Source organism: Rhinolophus ferrumequinum, chromosome 6, assembly GCF_004115265.2.
Source record: "Rhinolophus ferrumequinum isolate MPI-CBG mRhiFer1 chromosome 6, mRhiFer1_v1.p, whole genome shotgun sequence".
NCBI lineage: Eukaryota > Metazoa > Chordata > Mammalia > Chiroptera > Rhinolophidae > Rhinolophus > Rhinolophus ferrumequinum.
The window spans coordinates 10,808,024-10,828,664 of NC_046289.1; the positions used below are offsets into that span (position 1 = coordinate 10,808,024).

The window sequence follows — 20,641 nt, forward strand, 5'->3', positions numbered from 1 at the left end:
AAAAAAGAAATTATTGAGCATAAATCAGGAAAATAATTTTAAAGCTGTGTAAGGAAATGACCCAAAAGGCATAAGAAATTTAATTTTCAAGAACTTGAGATAATAGAAAAATCAGGAGAACACTATAAAATAAGCACATGTAAAACTCTTTTTATTTTATTAATTGTATAATATTGGAGAACAGTGTGTTTTTCCAGGACCCATCAGCTCCAAGTCGTTGTCCTTCAATCTAGTTGTGGAGGGTGCAGCTCAGCTCCAAGTCCAGTCACTGTTTTCAATCTTTAGTTGCAGGGGGCGCAGCCCACCATCCCATGCGGGAATTGAACCAGCAACCTTGTTGAGAGCTTGTGCTCTAACCAACTGAGCCATTCGGCCGCCCCATGTAAAACTCTTAAAGAGGAAAAAGAAGATACATGAACCGTAATGAAAGGACAAAACACTGTTTCTAAAAGAGGCTTATTTGAGAAACAGAACCAAATACAATTTATATAAATGAAAATCATAGGCTTTGAAAAAAAATTGGAAGACGTCTATTTCTATTTCTTTCATACTGTGAACTAAATATCCTGAAAAACTTCTTTCTGAAACCCTTAGAATTCTTTCTCACTGATTATAATACTATTTGTCCCTATTTCCTTCAAGTAATTTTAGAGTTTTAATTTTATGCATTTAACTTTCCAGTTAATTCTTTAATTTATCTAGATTTTGCTTTGGTGTATTGTAGACGGTTTCCTAGTTGTTCCAACATCACTTATTGCATAGTGTATCCTTTCTTCACTGATTTCAAAATATGACTTTATCTTGGTATACAATTTACCTATTATTTTTACCATCTCTGGATATTTAAATTCTGTTCCTTTGTTATCTCTTTATATTCCAGTCTAAATCCCACAATGTTCTAATTATTTCAGCTTTAAAATGTATCAAATTAATTGTTCAATGGTGCAATCACTTTTACTCGTTGACTTTGATGGAACCAAACAGTAATCAGCAAATTAACTCAATCACCTTCTTGTGAAGAAAAGCCTATTTCACGCTGCTAAAGGAATGTCCCTGGTCCAGCCACATCAGCAAAGCCTGGGGTGCTTATTAGAAATGCAGGTTTCTTGTAGTTCTATATGAATTTTACGTGTTGTCTTTTTTTTTCTGTTTTTGTGGAAAATCCGATTGGGATTTTGATAGGGATTGCATTGAATCTGTAGACCACTTTCGATAGTATGGACATTTACAATATGAATTCTTACAATCCGTAAACCCAGGTAAATGGGTTTTTATTTTTATTTATTTATTTATTTATTTATTTTTTAATTTATTGGGGTGACAATTGTTAGCAAAATCACATAGATTTCAGGTGCGCAACTCTGCATCACATCATCCATAAATCACACCGTGCGTTCACCACCCAGAGTCAGCTCCCCCTCCATCACCATACACCTGATCCCCCTCACCCTCATCCCCCACCCCCCAACCCCCTTACCCTCTGGTAACCACCAAATTACGTTCCCCAGATTAATTTTCAAACCCGTGGCCATCCTGTGGTCACCAACTGCCCTCCAATCCCCTCACCCTCCCCCCTACCCCCCACCCCTCCCGCCCATCTAGCAACCCTCAGTTTTTCCTCTTTGTCTCCAAAACTGTTTCTGATTAGTTCATTCACTTATTCTTTTCTTTAGAATCCGCAAATAAGTGAGATCATATGGTACTTATCTTTCTCTGTCTGACTTATTTCGCTTAACATAATGTTCTCTAGGTCCATCCATGTTGTTGCAAATGGTAAGATTTCTTTCTTCTTTATGGCTGCGTAATACTCCATTGTATAAATGTACCACAGTTTCTTAATCCAGTCATCTACCGATGGGCATTTTGGTTGTTTCCATGTCCTAGCTATTGTGTATAGTGCTGCAATAAACATAGGAGTGCATAAAGATTTTTGAATTGAAGTTTTGGGTTTCTCCGGATAGATACCTAGGAGTGGAATTACTGGATCATAGGGTAGTTCCATTTTCAGATTTTTGAGATACCTCCATACTGTTTTCCATAGTGGCTGCACCAATCTGCAATCCCACCAACAGTGCACAAGCGTTCCCTTTTCTCCACATCCGCGATGGAGTAATGACAGTCTATTCAATAAATGGTGCTGGGAAACCTGTACAGACACATGCAAAAAAATGAAGCTGGACCACCTCCTTACACCATATACAAAAATAAATTCAAAATGGCTTAAAGACTTAAATGTAAGGTCTGAAACCATAAAATACCTAGAAGAAAATATAGGAAGAAACTTCTCAGACATTACCCGGAGTAAGATTTTTACTGATATATACCCTCGCTCGAGAGAAGTAAGAGAAAAAATAAACATGTGGGATTATATCAAACTAAAAAGTTTTTTCACAGCAAAGGAAACCATCAATAAAACAAGAAGGGATCTTACTGAATGGGAAAAGATATTTGCCAATGATATATCTGATAAGGGATTAATATCACAAATCTATGAAAAACTCACTCAACTCAACTCCAAAAAAACAAACGATCCAATTAAAAAATGGGCAGAGGACTTGAAGAGACATTTTTCTAAAAAGGATATACAGATGGCAAACAGACATATGAAGAAATGCTCAACCTCACTAACCATCAGAGAAATGCAAATAAAAACCACAATGAGATACCACCTCACCCCAGTCAGAATGGCTATCATCAATAAATCAACAAAGGGGTTTTTAGACCTGACTTCAATGAGGTGGGAATTCTCCACACAGCAAACAATGCTCCAGGCACCAGCTGGCTATTCTACAATTTCACTCAGTTCCGACACTATCTATCCAGAGATAGGATCAGATTCCACAGGTTAACGGTTCAGTCCCACAAAACTGCCTCCGCCCCCACCCCCACCCCCACTTGGGTTTCCAGTGGTAAATCCAGATTGTTTCCTGTGCGTCTGACTGATTGGCTACAGGTTGCAGGTTTCCATGACCCCCTCCTCAGGTCCGTTCATTTGCTAGAGCAGCTCACAGAACTCAAAGAAACATTTTACTTACTGGATTTCCAGTTTATTATAAAAGCATGTCATAAAAGTTACAGATGAACACCCAGATGGAAGAGATACATAGGCCAAAGTATGGGGGAAGAGCACAGAGTGGCACAGACACGCTATTCTCCTGGCACCTTCATGTGTTCACCAACCTGGAAACTCTTCAAACCTCGTCCTTTTGGGGTTTTACGGAGGCCTCATTACATAGACCTAACTGATGAAATCATTCACCATTGGCAACTGATCCAACCTGAGTGTGGGGTTGGGGTGGACCTGTTTACCCCAACCTTCTGATTAGGTGGTTGGTTCTCCTGGCAACTGGGCCCCATCCTTAGGTGTGGTGCAAAAGTTACCTTATTAACATAACAAAAGACAGCTTTATTGCTCTCTTCACTTAGGAAATTCCAAGGGTTTAGGAGCTCTGTGCCAGAAATGGGACAGAAGACCAACTATGTATTTCTTATTATAAAGCACAATATCACATTGGGTATCTTTCCATTTAGTGTGTCTTCTTCATCTTTCACTGATATCTTACAGTTTTCAGTATACAGGTCTTTCACCTCTTTGGTTAAATTTATTCGTAGGTAGTTTATTCTTTTTGATTTTATTATAAATGGGATATTTTTCTTAATTTTTCTCTTTCAGAGAGTTCATTGTTAGTGTGTAGAAATGCAACTGATTTTGGTATTTCGATTTTGTATCGTGGAACTTTATTGAACTTGTCTATTAGTTCTTTTTTTTGGTGAAGTCTTTAGGGTTTCCTATATATAAGATCCTGTCATCTGCAAACATAGGCATTTTCACTTCTTCCTTTCTGATTTGGATGACCTTTATTTCTTTCTCTTGACCAGTTGCTCTGGGTAAGACTTCCAGTACTATGTTGAATAGAAGTGGCAAGAATGACCATCCGTCTCTTGTTCCTGATCTTAGAAGACAAGATTTAAGCTTTGGGTCTGATGAATACGAGCATGAGTAGGATCACATACAAGTATGATGTTAGCTATGAGCTTGTCATATATTGCCTTTATTGTGTTGAGGTGCATTTCTTGTATGCCTAATTTGTTGAGAGTTTTTATTGTTAATGGAATTGAATTTTGTCAGACGCTTTTTCTGCATCTATTGGGATGATAAATGATTTTTTATTCTTCATTTTGTCAATGTGGTGTGTCACAATAAAGACTCTGAACATCCAAAGCAATCTTGAGAAAGAAAAAAGCTGGAGGCATCACACTCCCGGATTTCAAACTATATTACAAAGTTATGTTAATTAAAACATTATGGTACGGGCATAAAAAACAGACACGCAGACCAATGGAACAGAATAGAGAGCCCAGAAGTAAACCCATGCATATCCAGTCAGCTAATCTTTGACAAGGGAGCCAAGAACATACAATGCGGAAAGGATAGTCTCTTTAATAAATGGTGTTGGGAAAATTAGATTATTCACATGAATGAAATAAGACCCCTATTTTATAACACTCACAAAAATTAACTCGAAATGGATAAAGACTAAAGGTAAGACCTGAAACCATAAAATTCCTAGAAGAAAGCATGGGGGAAAAGTTCTTGACCTCGGTCTTGGTGATGATTTTTTTGGAAATGGTACCCAAAGCAAAGGCAACAAAAGCAAAAATAAACAAGTGAGATGACATCATACTAAAAAGCTTTTGCACAGCAAAATACACATAAAAACCCACCAATCAAAAAAATGAATGGGTAGTCTATGGAATGGGAGAAAATATTTGCAACCCACCTATCTGATAAGGGGTTAATATATAGAAGAAACTCATACAACTCAATAACAACCACCCCCAATAATCCAATTAATTGGCAAAGGATCTCAATAGGATTTTTTGCAAAGAATACACAAATGGTCAACAGGTACTTGAAAAGGTGTTCGACATTTCTAGCCATTGGAGAAATGCAGATCAAAGTCACACTGAGATATCACCTCACAGCTGTTAGAATGGCTATTACCAAAAAGATAAGCGTTGGTGAGGATGTGGAGAAAAGGGAACCCTTGTGCACTGTTGGTGGGAATGTAAATTGGTGCAGCCACTATGGAAAGTATGGAAGTTCCTCCACAAATTAAACGTAGAACCACCATATGATTCAGTAAACCCACTTCTGGGTATGTATCTGAAAAAACGAAATCAGTATCTCGAAAAGATACCTGCCCTCCCATGTTCATTGCAGCATTCCTCCCAATGGCCAACAGATGGAATAACATAGGCGTGCATCAATAGATGAATGGATAAAGAAAATGTGGCATAGATACACAATGGAATATTATTCAGCCACAAAAAAACAAGGAAATCCTGCCACTTACAGCAACATGGCTGAACCTGGAGGACATTATGCTAAGTGAAATAAGCAGACAGAGAAAGCAAACACTGCATGATGTCACTTCTGTGGGATCTAAAAGAAAGTCTAACTCATAGAAATAGAGGGTAGAATGCTGGTTGCCAGGGGCTGGGGGTGGTGGGGGAAATGGGCAGATGTTGGTCTGGGTACAAACTTCTAGTTATAAAATGAATAAGTTCTGGAGATATACAGCTTGGTGACTACCATTAATAATATGTATTATATACTTGAAATTTGCTAAGAGAGTAAATCTTAAGCATTCTCATCACACACACACACACACACACACACACACACACACACACACACATAGGTAACTATGTGAGGTGGTGGATGTGTTAATTAACCTAATTGTGGAAATCATTGCACATTGTATATGTATATCAAATCGTCACATTATACCCTTTAAATATATACAATTTTATTCGTCAATTATACCACAATAAAGCTAGGAGGGGAGAGAATATGGAATCTCAGCCCCCACCTCAGACCTGCTAACTCAGAATCTGCATTTTTTAAAAATCCGCAGTTATAGCTTAGGAAGCACTGGCCCGATCACTGGTTTAACGGCAACTGTGGCAGGTGAGACTCAGGCAAATCATTTACTATTTCTCATCCCTGATTTACTGATTAGTAAAGATGGCACTTAGACTACATGGTCTTTCAAATCTCTTTTTCCATTAATTTCTCAGTATTGAGAGACTGCAAACTGGTGACATGCAGGCAGAAATTGTCCTGGTGACATTGTGTTAACTGCCTAGGAGTTTTCTCGTGGTAACAATGGCCTGACCACCCTTTAAATTGAGCATGCACTCTTCAGTTTCTCTACCGAGTTATCTACCTCAGTGTGACCTAACCAACTGACCGTTTGAGAACCTTGCTGAGGGATGAGGGATGGTGGGCAGCAATATTTCTGTGAGAAAATAGGAGAAAATATTTGCGACGTTAACTTTTTCTAAGAACTATTAAAGTTAACGCTATATAAATTCCTAACTATACTTTTGCAGCCATTTTGCAACCTTCATAAAAGGTTCTGTAGGTATTCTGGAATCCTGATTAGTCCATTATTATTAAATTGTTTAAATTTTTCATGATTTAATATTAACTGTTGGCCTTGTTTCTGTAGGTGTTCGAACACTTGAAATACCATTACTGAAAGTCATTGTTGGAAACCCAACTCTGATGGAATTTGAAGCTGAAGGCTCTTTTGATGATGCTGGTAGTTATCTAATGGAAATTTCCATAGCTAGCAAAACTTTACAACAAGTAAGATTTTCTTTAATTACAAAAAAAAATGTATGAATTATAGAAAATTTAGAATGTAAGCTGAGAAAAAGAGGAAAAATTACACATCATCTTACCTATGAAGGATGACTGAGTACTTTTAGGTATTCCAGAAAGGCGGTGTGACAGAACGGAATAGAGGTTAAAAGGGTGAGCTCTGGAAAGGACTATTTGAGTTAGATCTCATTTCTGGTACTGTCTGTGTGAACTTGGCGAAGTTATTTACTGAGGCTAAGTTTCCTCATCTATAAAATGGAGAAGACAATAATAACACCTACTTCATAACGTTGTTCTGAGAATTAAATGTGATAATTCAAGTAGGGTGTCTAAAACATTGCCTGGCACATAGGAAATGCTCGTTCACTATAAACATACAGTATTTTCTTCTTTTTTTTTCCCTAAAACTGGGAGGGCATTGTATATACACTATAAAAAATGTCCTCCTTTCACTTAACTACACGTTTTAATCCCTTTGACTCAATAAATACTTTTCTACATATTCTAAAATTTTTTATCATAAAAACTTTAAGATATAGAGAAAAGTAGAATTTCCATCTAGCTCTCTATGTAAATTCAAATTAAACAATAGTCAAGATTTTGCTACTTTTGTTTTATCATCCCTATTTAATTTTGTTTATATTCTGACATATTTTTATTTTTTTTTTATTTTTTTTATTAATTTATTTTTAATTTATTGGGGTGACAATTGTTAGTAAAATTACATAGATTTCAGGTGTGCAATTCTGTATCACATCATCCATAAATCACACTGTGTGTTCACCACCCAGAGTCAGCTCCCCTTCCATCACCATACATTTGATCCCCCTCACCCTCATCCCCCACCCCCTAACCCCCTTACGCTCTGGTAACCACCAAATTACGTTCCCCAGATTAATTTTCAAACCCCGTGGCCATCCTGTGGTCACCGACTGCCCTCCAATCCCCTCACCCTCCCCCCCACCCCCCCACCCCTCCCGCCCATCTAGCAACCCTCAGTTTTTCCTCATTGTCTCCCAAACTGTTTCTGATTAGTTCATTCACTTATTCTTTTCTTTAGAATCCGCAAATAAGTGAGATCATATGGTACTTATCTTTCTCTGTCTGACTTATTTCACTTAACATAATGTTCTCTAGATCCATCCATGTTGTTGCAAATGGTAAGATTTCTTTCTTCTTTATGGCTGCATAATACTCCATTGTATAAATGTACCACAGTTTCTTAATCCAGTCATCTACCGATGGGCATTTTGGTTGTTTCCATGTATTCTGACATATTTTTAAATGAACAGCAGACATTGTGTTGTTTCATTCCTATATGCTTCCATACACATCTCTAAAAACAGGTGTATCATCTCTCACATAACCACAATACCATTATCATTCCTAAAACTTTTAAACTAAATTTTTGGTTTAAAACCTATAAATTCAATAAAAATTAGTCTACAATCAAATTTCTTCAATTTTCTCAAAAAATTTATAGTTGGTTGTTTTCAATTGGGATCCAAACAAGATTCACACAGTATGTGGATTTTCATTTTTATCTTTTAAGTCTCTTTTAATTGAAAGGTCCTACTCCATTTTCTTCCCCTGCCATTGAATTGTAGAAATTGGGTCAGTTGTGTTATAGAATATCCAGCATTCTGACTTTTTCTGTTTGCTTCCTTGTCTTTTACATAATTGTGCCTCCCACCCCCAACCTCGTCCCCAAATTTACTTTAATAATATAACCCTGGTTGGATTCTGGTTCAATGTGTTTTGGCTAAAATTCATGAAAAGCATACCATTTTTAGTGGCTACAGAACATGGGGATAGGGGTAAAACTACCACTACCAGAGTCTACTACACCATTATAGTCATTAGTATTTCTTCATTTTTAAAATTCAATGTCAAACAGAATTTATCAGATTTTGTTGAATGTTTAATATTGTTCAAGATTCAAATACATTTATTATGCACAAATTCCTACGAAGAACACATCTTGGTGAGATACAGTAATTGCTAAGTGAATAATTTCCTTTCAAAATGTATACCGATAGGCATTATTTTATTCATATCATCAAAGCAAATGTCCCTCAGTGACTGGGAGAAGCCTCACGGATGTGAGTTGGATGTAACGATGGTGTTTATTTAGTAAGGCCTTCTTGACTCTCGCTCGTTTCCACGTGTTGCCCACATCCAACGAGATTGAAATGTTTTTCTTCCTGGAAAAGAATGTCTTTTCTGTAACAAGTTATTCTCAAATAGATCTTCATGTCAAACTTATCACTCTATCTCTATTTTCTATCATCGCTCTTTTTCCATTTCTTTTCTTTTTTCTGTCATTAGTTTACCATGGCCGTCATAACAAAACGCCACAGACTGAGTGGCTTAAGTAACAGAAATTTATTTTGCCATAGTCCTCGAGGCTAGAAGTCCCAGATGAAGGTGTCAGCAGGGTTGACTTCTTCTGACGCCTCTTTCTTCAGTTTTCAGATGGCCCTCTATTCCCTGTGTCTTCACATTGTCCCCTCTCTGTGTGAGTCTATGTTCAGATTTCCTCTTGTTATAAGGGCACACGACATATTAAATTAGGGCCCACCCTTGTGACCTCATTTTAACTCAGTAACCTTGCTACAGGTCCTACCTCCCAATACAGTCACATTCTGAGATCCTAGGGGTTAAGACATCAACATATGAATTTTGAGTGGATACAGTGCATCCTATAGCAGTTACTCTAAATAATCTTCATTTTATTTGGCTATTTTCAGGGTTCAACTTCACTCGCATTTATTGTCTGGGGAGCATCACTGGACTGCTTTGTGACAACATTCGTGCCAAGAGTGAAAAGTAGCTGTAGTTATCTCAAATCTATACATCACATTCCTAGTCAATACATCCCACTGGAAGACTGGATCAGTGGAGTCCACAAAGACAGTCAGGGTTTTAATATGATCAAAACTTTGCCGGTAAAAAAACCTCAGCAGATTGTTTTAAGGATACCAGCAATATATTACTTTTGTGTGATTGGCTGGCCATTCAGTCTTAACATTTCTTCCATGATGTGCTCGAAACATTCTAGTTACTTTTCAGTCCTCATATCATTTCGAGGCTATGATGATGATTTAGTTCTAAAATGTAAAACTTTCTGAAATAATGATTTCTCTTGGGAACTTGGTCTCATAATTATTAATATCATTTATGCTATATTTTGGCGGCATAATCTTGGGCTTTTGCCATATATGAAGCTATTTGGCCTTGTGTTGTCCTGTCCTGAGTTAATTTATCTTACTGGCCCCATTTCAATATAGTAACAATTTTAATTTTTGCCTTATGAGGATCTTTTTTAAGACATAAATTGTTACTCCGCTAACTTATAATTTTCCTTGTGACAAAAAAGGCAATTACCAAACTTGAAAAATTATTTACTAAATACATCACTAGGACTCTTTATAAAGTGTTGAAACTTTATTTCATTGACTTTCTGACACTATTTTAGGTACTAAAAATTTTTTCACTTATTTACAAAGTCCAAGTTGTATTACCATGGGATGAGGTTGTTGAAATTCCAGAAAATACTGAGTAGGGAGCGTAGGATGAATAGAACTTTATTTTAATACCTGGAACTAAAAACAAAATATTTGATTTTAATGTTTTTCTGGAAAATCAAGATATTTAAATTAAAGATATAATAAATAATAATGAATTATACATTTTCTTTGCTTAATCACTTGCAGATAAACTACAGGCCTCCATCTAATATGGGAATCGCCATTCCACTTACAGATAATTTCTATCATGCAGATCCCAGCAAACCTATACCAAGAAATCTATTTCACAAGTCAAAGGTAAATCATTTTTCTACAAATAAACTAGTGTTTATTTGAATTCAAGAAATCATTCAGTACAATTACAGATGGATGTAGCCGGGGGGATTAAATGAGAAGGTACATTCAGTACCTTGCTCCATCTGCCCGATATTTCAGCGATGGTGTTGATGGTGATGATGGTGATGATGGTGATAAAGGTGATGATGGTGATGATGGTCATGAAGGTGATGATGGTGATGAGGTGATGATGGTGATAAAGGTGATGATGGTGATGATACTGAGGAAGATTACTACTACTGTTACCCGTTCTTCCTGCTAGTACTGTAGTCCTCTCTCCTCTTACTGTTACTCCTGAATATGGTTTTGGGATGAAGATGTCTAAATTGACTTTTCCCCCTGACCTCTCTCTGGCTCCCATTTGGATTTCAAAGGGGATAGATAGGGTCAAAGCATCTTTTGTCAAATGAAAATGGACCCCAGGCCCATCTCACATCTCCAACTCTGTGAAAAGAATGGTGCCCAAAAGAAAAGAAGGGTACTTGTTCCAAAATCGGCATGTTTAAATTCCTGCCAAGGTTCTGCCTAGAAAATAACTCAACCCCAGCAGAGCTCTGCCTCTCTGGAGCGTGGAGTGAGCAAGGTAGAGAGAACAGACTGTCACCATAAGCTTCAGCAGAAAAGTACATCATGAGGTAGCTTCTCAAGGAAACCTCATAGATGCCTGTGGAATCTCTCTCCAGATAACAACACCTACCTGCCTATATACCTGTACAGAAAGACTTTCTTTTCCATTCATTAGCATGCACACACACAATGACATAAAATTGTTTCTTTTGTTTAAGGCTCTCCATTGCCTTCCCATCTCACTCAGAGTAAAAGCCAAACTCTTACAATGGGTTATAAGGCCCTCAGTGATTTGGCCTTGGCATGGCATCTGACCTAGTTTCCCCCAGGTCAAGTTGTTCTAGCCACATTGGCCACCTTGTCAACAGTGACAGCATATTCTTCAAATATTCCAGAAATGTTTCCACCTCAGGGCATTTGTGGTTTCAAAAAACTTCCTGTCTGGGGTGCTCTTCTGCCATTTGTCACATGGTGCACTCTGTCACTGTCTTTCGATTTTTGATTAAATGTCCCCGTCATTGGGGGGCCTTTCTTAACTACTCTATTTAGAACAGTAATTCTCATCTCCGCTGTTACCCACTCCCTATCCCCCTTCCCTGCCTTATTTTTCCTCATCATACTTAATACAATTTTACACATTTTACTCATTTATTTTATTTATTGTATTTCATAAAAAGGTAAGCTGCATAAGGCAGGGTTTTGTTTCTTCTTTTGTAAATCTATTTTGTTCTCCATTGTATCTTTGGTACACAGAACAGTGTCAGATATATGGAGGACCTAAACAATTGTTGAACAAAGTAATAATACATATTTACACTCAGATTGTTACACACACACACACACACACACACACACACGAGAAGGTTGACTTCTTGTTGAATCTTGGATTTCAGGGTAAGAAGCTCTGCTCCTTCGAGCAACTAGAATTAGAATACTGAACTCTTCTTTAGCTTCAGTGTGTCCCAAAGATAAACCCTGTTGTGTCACTAGAACCAAGCCTCTTCTATTGAAATAGGGCTTTTCTATATTTGTATGAAAATCCTTAGTTTTTTGGGTTTTTTTCAGGATTTTCTTTGGAGCTGAATAGGAAATGTATCTAATTTACACCTAAGTAAATAAGAGATTTTAATGCACCTTTTAAAATTCAACAAATGCTAATTTCAGCATTTCCAGTGTTGTCAGGTGCTGTTGTCCTACAGACATCCTCTGAGGACGCAGCAATGAACAAGATAAACATGTTACCTTCTTTGATCTTTACTCTATTGGGGGAGAGCAGGCATTAAACCAAAACTTATGCAGTCTAAATGGTGCCATCCAGGGCAGCGTTTCTGAATAGCTTGGTGCTCCATAACCTGAACCAGAATTATCTGGGAATATTTCTACAACGCAGCTTTCTCATTGTCGCCTCATAGCTCCTGAATCAGAAACTACGGGTGTAATCCTGAAATCTGCATTTTAAGAGATCTCCCAGTTGACCCTTATTTACCCTGAAGTTTAAGAGGTAGACAAATAATAGCGACAGACATAAAACACACAATATGACTTGGATCAGGGATGCCTAACTAACTTAGTCTGAAAGATGAGTAGAGGATAACCAAACAAAGGAAGAGGGAGGAAGAGTCTACACAAGGGGAAAAGGGAGACAAATGCTGAGGAAATATCATGCAGAAAGGACAGAGATGGGGAAGGGCTCAGTGACTTTGCTCAATATTATTAATGATTAGGGAAGTGCAAAGCAAACCACCATGAGGTACCACTTCTTACCCATTAAGATAGTTATAATACCTTTTTTAATGGAAAATGACAAGTGCTGATGAGGATGTGGAGAAGTCGGGACCCTCATACACTGCTGATGGGAACGTGAAATGGTGCAGCTGTTGTGGAAAACAGTGTGGCAGTTCTTCAAAAATGTAAACATGTGGAATGACTATATGACCCACCCCTCGATATGTATCCAAAACAATTGAAAATGTATGTTCAAACAAAACCTTCTTAGCAATATTATTCATAATAGCCCAAAAGGGGAAACAATCAAATATTTGTTAACTGATGAATGGATAAACAGAATATGCTATGTCAATACAATGGAATATTATTTAGCCATAAAAAGAATGAAGTATTGATTCATGCTACGACATGGATGAACCTCAAAAACAATATGCTAAGTGAAAGAAAGCAGTCATAGAAGACCACATAGTGTATATTTCCATTTATACGAAATGCCCAGAATAGGAAAATTCGTAGAGATGGAAAGCAGAATGAATTGACATGGGCTGGGAGACGGGGTAAAAGGGAGTATTAATGTACCCAGGGTTTGTTTTTGGCGTGATGAAAACGTTCTGGAGTTAGCTAGTGGTGATGACTGAGTACTATTGTGAACATACTAAAACCCACTGCATTGTACACTTGAAAATGGTTAAAATGATGAATTTTGTCTCAATAAGCAAAAGAAAAAAAGTAGCTGGGAGGGAAGGGGAATGGTAATCCTAAAAAAACAATAATAATAAAAATAGAAAGAAAGATAATATTTTAAAAAATAGAGTTGATTATCAAAATCCAAAGCCAGTTCTTTGAAAAAAATGAACTAAGTAAACCGATCTCTAGCAAGAGTGATCAAGTAAAAATCGAATGACAAATGGGCAGTTATAGTAGAGTTTAAATAGCATTAGTGAATGCTATGAGGAAAGACAAGTATGAAATAGTAGGTATGGAGAGTGTTCCACAGCGTCTGCAAACCATAATATCAAGTCCTCTTCTCTTAGGCCTGTTTTCATGCCCACGATGGGAGGGGCCAAGAGCAGGGAGTTTGGCAGTCCTGAGACGCAGCATTCAGAATGACACAGGCTTTCTAGGTCCATACATCTTAACTATCAACCGCCCTGACATAAACTGGCAAGCAGCTGAGTGATACTTGCGTTCAAATTGCCAAGCGAGGAGACAAAATTCAGAAATAATATACATTTGTTATTAATGGATTTTTTCCCCCTTTCTTGAGGATTTTATTCATTCAGGGAACAAATATTTACTTAAGATTTACTCACTTTTCAGAAATCCAACCAAACAAAAAGAGCCCAAGTCAACCGATATTAATTCTATTTGCAGAAATCTGGTAAATTCAAACAGTGTGCTAATAAGTCTACTCGGGAGGAATGTAATTGCACAAATGATCAGAAGTTTTCACATGCTGTTGCTTTCTCGGATTGCAGAGAAAAGGTAAGATCATTTTTAATTACCAGAAGACAGAATACTTTCATGTTAATAAGATGATGAAATGTGCATTTTGGTTAAACACGAAAACTAAAACATAGAAATAATATTTTATTATGACATAGAACTAAATACGACACAGAGCTGAAGAGATCTGGATTTAAATGTCCCCAGACAAGTTAATTAACATCATATGTAAAACAGAATAATACTTGCACTGCTCTGAACATTTCACAGGTTCTTATAAAGATACACACACACACACACACACACACACACACACACATCTATAGTTAAACAATTTGTAACTTGGCAAACACTCCACTAAATTATGGTGAATATTGATTCATTAAAAAAAGTTTAGTATCTAATATATAGTGGGTCCTGGCATAACAGAAGGTGAAATCCTTATAATCAGGAGCTCAGTCTGGTAGTAGTGACAAAATAGAAGACAGTGTAACATGTTGGTAAAGACAATGGGTCCTGTGTCAAATATTTCATTCTGTTAGTCTCGATGCATTCAAAGGTATATCAAGTTAATATTGGTATTTGCATTAGTCAAGCTGAGTGTGTACTTGGTATAACTTTCAAGTAACTCTATTTCAAAGGCCTTGTAAGACTATAGATAGCATTATATTAATCAATGTGGGGCACAGAGTCATATTCAATGAACTATGAGGTTGTTATTATATACCTCTGCAACTCCACCCTTGCTGAATTACAGTAATATTTCCTGAGCATTTACTACCTGCTAAACACTGCTCTACGCCTTCTCAATGACTTGTCTCATTTTGTTTGAGACACAGAGAAGCCAGGTAATTTGCCAAAGATCACATCATAATATGTGATGGAGCTAGATGTGAACTCTGACTCCAGAGCCTGAGTTTAAAGAGCGCGGCTGCAAGATCATGACTGGCGGGGAGAAAGGTGGTAGGGAGAGACAAGATACAGTCCATGCCGTGCCTTAGGGAATAGCCAACAAAGTCTGCACAGCCTCATAGTAAAAGGCCTGTGGAAAAGGCCCATGGGAAGTTACGAGTCTTGTTACCACAACATTTGTATATTACTTTTGGAGTTCACATTGATTTTTCTGTAAGACGTATTTTTTTTTCATGCCCTGAGAAGGCAGAAAGCTCAAGAAGCCCATTTCATTTAGAAGAGCCAAATTCTTGGGAATATATCTATTCATTCTTTACCAGGAAATCAAATGAATACTGATGTTCCAAAGTTACATTCATTCTTGGAATTTGCATTTTAGGTTCCTCGTTTTAAGTTTCCGGTTACACAATACCCAATTTCTTTGGAAATTCACAGTGAGGATGGACATATGCCAGTGGAAACTCCGTATCTGGTTACTGTAATGGAAGTGAATAGGAGGGAAAACTGGGAACTAAGTAGGATTTGCTTTCTTCTATAATTATTTTATCTTATAAACAATGTTGTTATTACTTAGATAAGTGGTTTACAGAACTGTTTGCATCAGAGATATGTAGCCAGGGGTTCTTTGGAAAAGAATTTGAATCAGTTGGCACATTGCTGTTCATTCTGCTTCTATTGTCTCCCTCTTATTTCATCACTTCCAGTGACCTGGATTTTATGGCATAAAAGCATTTTTGAAGAATTTGAGCTGTAAAACATTTGGAAGTCATTTTGTAGATGCAGCAAAAACGATTGAATTTGTGCTACATGTTAGTCTAGCGTCTCCTTTCACCAGTTATGCAGTGTTGCAGAGGAGGTTATAAAAGATACTGCCTTTTATAGTACTGAGTTTCCCCGAAAATAAGACCTAGCCAGACAATCAGCTCTAGTGTGTCTTTTGGAGCAAAAATTAATATAAGACCCGGTCTTATTTTACTATAATATAAGACCCGGTCTTATATAATGTAATGTAATGTAATGTAATATAATACTGGGTCTCATATTAATTTTTGCTCCAAAAGACGCATTAGAGATGATTGTCCAGCTAGGTCTTATTTTCGGGGAAACAGGGTATCTGTCTTCTAATTATATGAGTAAATTTCTTAAAGATTTTACGGTAAGATAATTGAAAAGATGCAGAAATATTTTTAAATAAGAAAAGTGAAATTTACCCTACCTCATTTATGTTAGGTTGGTGCAAAAGTAATTGCGGTTTAAAAGGTTAAAATAATTGCAAAAACGGCAATTACTTTTGCACCAACCTAATATAATCTTTTATTATACGTTTTGTGTTTGTTTTTGTATGAATACGTCAAGGTAATAGACAGATCGATAGAATTAAACAAAATTTTGATCAATCATTAATGTTATCAAATATGCAGATATTTGATATTCAGTGAGTCTTACTATGCCAAACACAGGCATTTTTGGAATGAAAAATGCAGTAAAGAACACTACTAAACATTTTGCTTTAACTAACATCCCGATTTTCTGTGGTGTGCTGGAGGCTGTTGTTACTAACTTTTGAGCACTGATTGTTAAATATTCAAGCATTTTGCACACTAGTTGTTAAAACGTGGATAGCTTGAAATTAGCCATGGTGAGAATATTTACACCATGGGAAATGGCAAATGCTGCAATCAGAGATTTGGGTTTTTTTTCCCCTTTTGCATCCCATATTCCATTACACCACTGCAATTTCTAAATCCAACACAACATACCTGGTTTTAGAAAGAATTATAGGAAAGGCAGGAGTAACTGATCACTTTTTTGGGGAAAAGATTTTAGTGATCCTATTGTGAAACTTTTCTGCCACCTTATTTAAAATCACTTACCAACCACTAAGGTGGTCCTGAAATTATCTTATTGCCAAAGACACAAAGTATGTGCAGGTCAGAACTGGTCATGAGCATGGAGCTGCAAGGAAAGGTCAGCCTGAATTAAGATGCTTTCCTTCTTGACACCTCTGAGCAGATGCAATGAGAGATACAAGGCTTAATCACCCCTAAATATATCTTCCACAAAGTCTAGCAGAACTAAAAGCATGGGATAACTCGGTTATGTTATGGAATGGAATCTTTCCCTGTACCTTAATGTATGTAACATGTTGTGTGCAAAATGAGAAAATAGCAGACATGTGCTTAAAATATACTTATGTACTTTTAGCACACACTGTACCAGAAAATGTAAAAAAATTGAAAGATTACCTAGAATCTATTCTTCATGCTCCAGTGTACAATCCTTCGGGCCTCAACTTAAGTATAAGGGTAAGTTGGCAGCATTTTTGTTTTTCCTGTTTCGAGTTTAGATCAAATATATATGTCTAAACTAAGATTAGTTTTAATTTTAAAGTATAGGTATCCATGAATGGTGGAAACAGCATCTTTAAAGTATACGGAGAGTGTTTATGTTTCCTCCATTTCCCTCGATGTCACTAGTTCCAAAGGTATCTGAAAGTTGAACATTGACTTACTGTGTTTTGAGCTGATAGGCATCATGACTACATCACCTACTAAGGTAAAGCAGAAAGGGTGTTTCTAAAAGTGAGGGGGAAATAGGCTCAGTATTCTTCACCTGGATATACACCGACACGTCTTCCGGTTCCGGCTGTCCTTAAGAACATGTGAGGTGGATATAACCTAGGTAATTGTTGAGAAAGCCAATCAAAGTCAGGGGACATATCAGAATCATGAACAGGAGGATTGCCCAACGTATGCATGAAGGTCATGGTAGGTTTTATATTGCTGTCTCTTCATTCTAAATATCAAGTGCAGTGTCAGCTATCGAATCATTCTGTTTCCAATTTTTGTCCTTCTCCCTCCATTTTTATTTTGAAAACTAAAGTATATACCCAAGAGCCTTCAGGGGATTGGAATTTTTTCATGCAACATCTCTAGGGAAAGTGACCATATTTTTACTTAAGGGAACACACATGTTGACACCGCTAATGACCGGGTATGTTTTTTCCACAGGGCTCTGAGCTTTTTCACTTCAGAGTGTCCGTTGTCCCGGGGGTCACTTTTTGTAACTTAGTTGAAGAATTTCAGGTACAGTGCCTACACAGGTATCAAATGGGGTGATGGCTGGGGATATAACATGACCAGTGTCAGTCCAGGAGACACTGAAGATTAAAAAATGGCAGAATTGGTGTGATGGACAAGGCTTGGAGACAGGATCCTGGAGAATAGTGGTGACATCAGTAATGATGCAGTTAGAGCACGTGACAGGTGGCAGGGCTGATCCATGCTGGGGAAATTCTACTAAGTGCCTATATTTGTTGTTGTTCCCTTTCCACCTCCCACATTTAGCTTGGTTTTCTGACTTTTGATGCCCTTCCCCTCACCCTGACCTTCCCACAGAGACACATATGTCACATTTTAGTTTCCAGTGTTAGCCTCCCTTTGGTTATTTGCATTATAATAGTAGAGTCTTAAATACTCCCAAAGCTATCAAGATGCAAAAGAATTTGGAACCAAAATCAGTCTCCTCGAATCACCCCATGATATGCAATGACACATTTTTGCTTATTGCCATAATGACATCTGCTGCCTGTGAAGGGTGGAAAGGAATAAGGAGTTGATTAAATTGATTGCTGACTCATTCATTGTCAACTACCGGTACCGCATTATCAAAAACGAAATCAATCCCACCCTTCTTTTCGTTTTTTCTATCCTGGCGCTGTCCCAAGGCCGGTCCGGTAATGGGTCTGCACAACTACAAGACTGGGCAGCCCTGGCAGCAGTGCAGACACCTAAGACCATGAGAGAAAATCCCTCTCACTAGATAGAGGAATCAGGAAAAGAGGCACCTGTCATATGAAGAGCGTGAGACAAAATTCCCATTATTTTTCTCTCTTTTCTCACCTCTTGGTCCCAAAGGCAGCCTCAGTTTCAGGGACTCGCACGATAATACAGGGAGCTAAAATTCTCCTGGACTCTCAGCTTTCTTTCCAGAGGATTAGGAAAAAGTGCGTCTGGGAGTAGAGAGTGTGGGGAATACCCCTAAGAGAAGAGAACGGGCGAAGGAGATTCCTAATTCTGTATATGAACTAGCACAAGTACCAAGCAGCACATGAGCAGAACACACTGAAAGACGCATAGCCAACAAATAAAACTATACTATAAACACCACGTAAGTTCCAGAATAACACGAGTGGCACAGGAACCAGGAAGACACAATAGCGTTGCAGAGGCTTTGAACACTCAGCTGACAGTAGAGCCACCACCCACAGAGAATGAAGCATAACTTGTGATCTCAATCCAATCAGTCTGATCAACTGCTAAAACAACAAAAAAAAATCAACAGTTTCCAGAGACTTTTTAACAGTAACTGGAGTGATCGATGGCAATGCTTTCTTGCCATCGAAGTGTCCTATCTGCCTACCTCTGCCATGAAAGACATAGGCTAAAGGCATAGGATAATACATAGACTTCTTTTCCCTGTCTACTGCGTTACTTTCCAAATTGTCAAGAGACTGTTTCCAAGCTTTGTGAATGTTGAATGTTGTATAAGTCTGGGCAGAATTTTACTAAATGATTGATAGTGTCTGCACGAGGTGGGAAGCATGTAAAGCTCAATGTTTTGGAATTACTAGACTCAGAAAGCTTAAAGACTTTGCTTTTCCTGTTGCAGATTTACGTTGATGAAGTGCCACTGCCATTTCCAGGACACCCACTTATTGCCATCGCATTTGCTATAATGTTAGGGGGATTAATTTTTCTAACATTTATGCTTCAAATACGTAACATCCACCCGTGGGATAAGTGCCGGAAGTTGGTGAGAAGAAGCAAAGTGAAGTTATCAAATGTCAGCGTTAGTCAGCTGGCTAATAGATGAACATCTGAATAGTGAACATATGATTATCACAAGTTTCTCTTTATTTGCTAGTTTTATTAGACAATTTTTAGGATACTATATTTAAGTGTTATTAGAAAAACTAGATAAGATACTACAGAATTACCATTATAACTCAAATTGCTATCTGTCAATATGTTTATCCTTCCCTTCTGTAATTTTAAAATATGCAGAAAATGTCTTAGGTCAGCACTTACATAGAGGATTTTCCTTAAGGTGTTTAGAAAAATAAAAAACGAAGGTCATCGTCTGTGTGAACTGGGTTTTCCGTTGTTCAGCTTTTATTAACTGGAGCCCATTCTGTGTGTTCAGAGCCTCTCGGCCTTTATAGATGAAATCATCCGGTTTCTCAAAGTAACTTCAAAACTGGACGGTGGTCCCCAAGGAGAGGGAAATGTGACTCCTGTCATGGAGGTGTCGCAAGAACACGGTGACTGGGCGAGTATTGGTTTCCAAGCCTCCATGCAGCGCGTAGGATTCCAAAAGCTGTGCCCCTCCGTGTGCTGACGCCGCGTACCTATTCCCAGGTAGTCAGGAAATGGGCAAGGCATTCAGA

The 20,641-nt window shown here is 37.7% G+C and overlaps 1 protein-coding gene across 1 annotated transcript in view; it reads left to right on the forward strand.

The window, feature by feature from the left end:
* The window catches only part of CATSPERB (cation channel sperm associated auxiliary subunit beta), a 71,251-nt gene extending 51,184 nt beyond the window's left edge, over nt 1-20,067 (forward strand). The window contains exons 20-27 of the mRNA XM_033109035.1: nt 6,519-6,658; nt 9,424-9,621; nt 10,390-10,500; nt 14,209-14,319; nt 15,572-15,707; nt 17,398-17,498; nt 18,204-18,278; nt 19,864-20,067. Of these exons, the coding sequence (XP_032964926.1) occupies nt 6,519-6,658; nt 9,424-9,621; nt 10,390-10,500; nt 14,209-14,319; nt 15,572-15,707; nt 17,398-17,498; nt 18,204-18,278; nt 19,864-20,067 (1,076 nt within the window). The remainder of the gene's footprint in view (nt 1-6,518; nt 6,659-9,423; nt 9,622-10,389; nt 10,501-14,208; nt 14,320-15,571; nt 15,708-17,397; nt 17,499-18,203; nt 18,279-19,863) is intronic.
* Nucleotides 20,068-20,641: the final 574 nt, after the last annotated feature.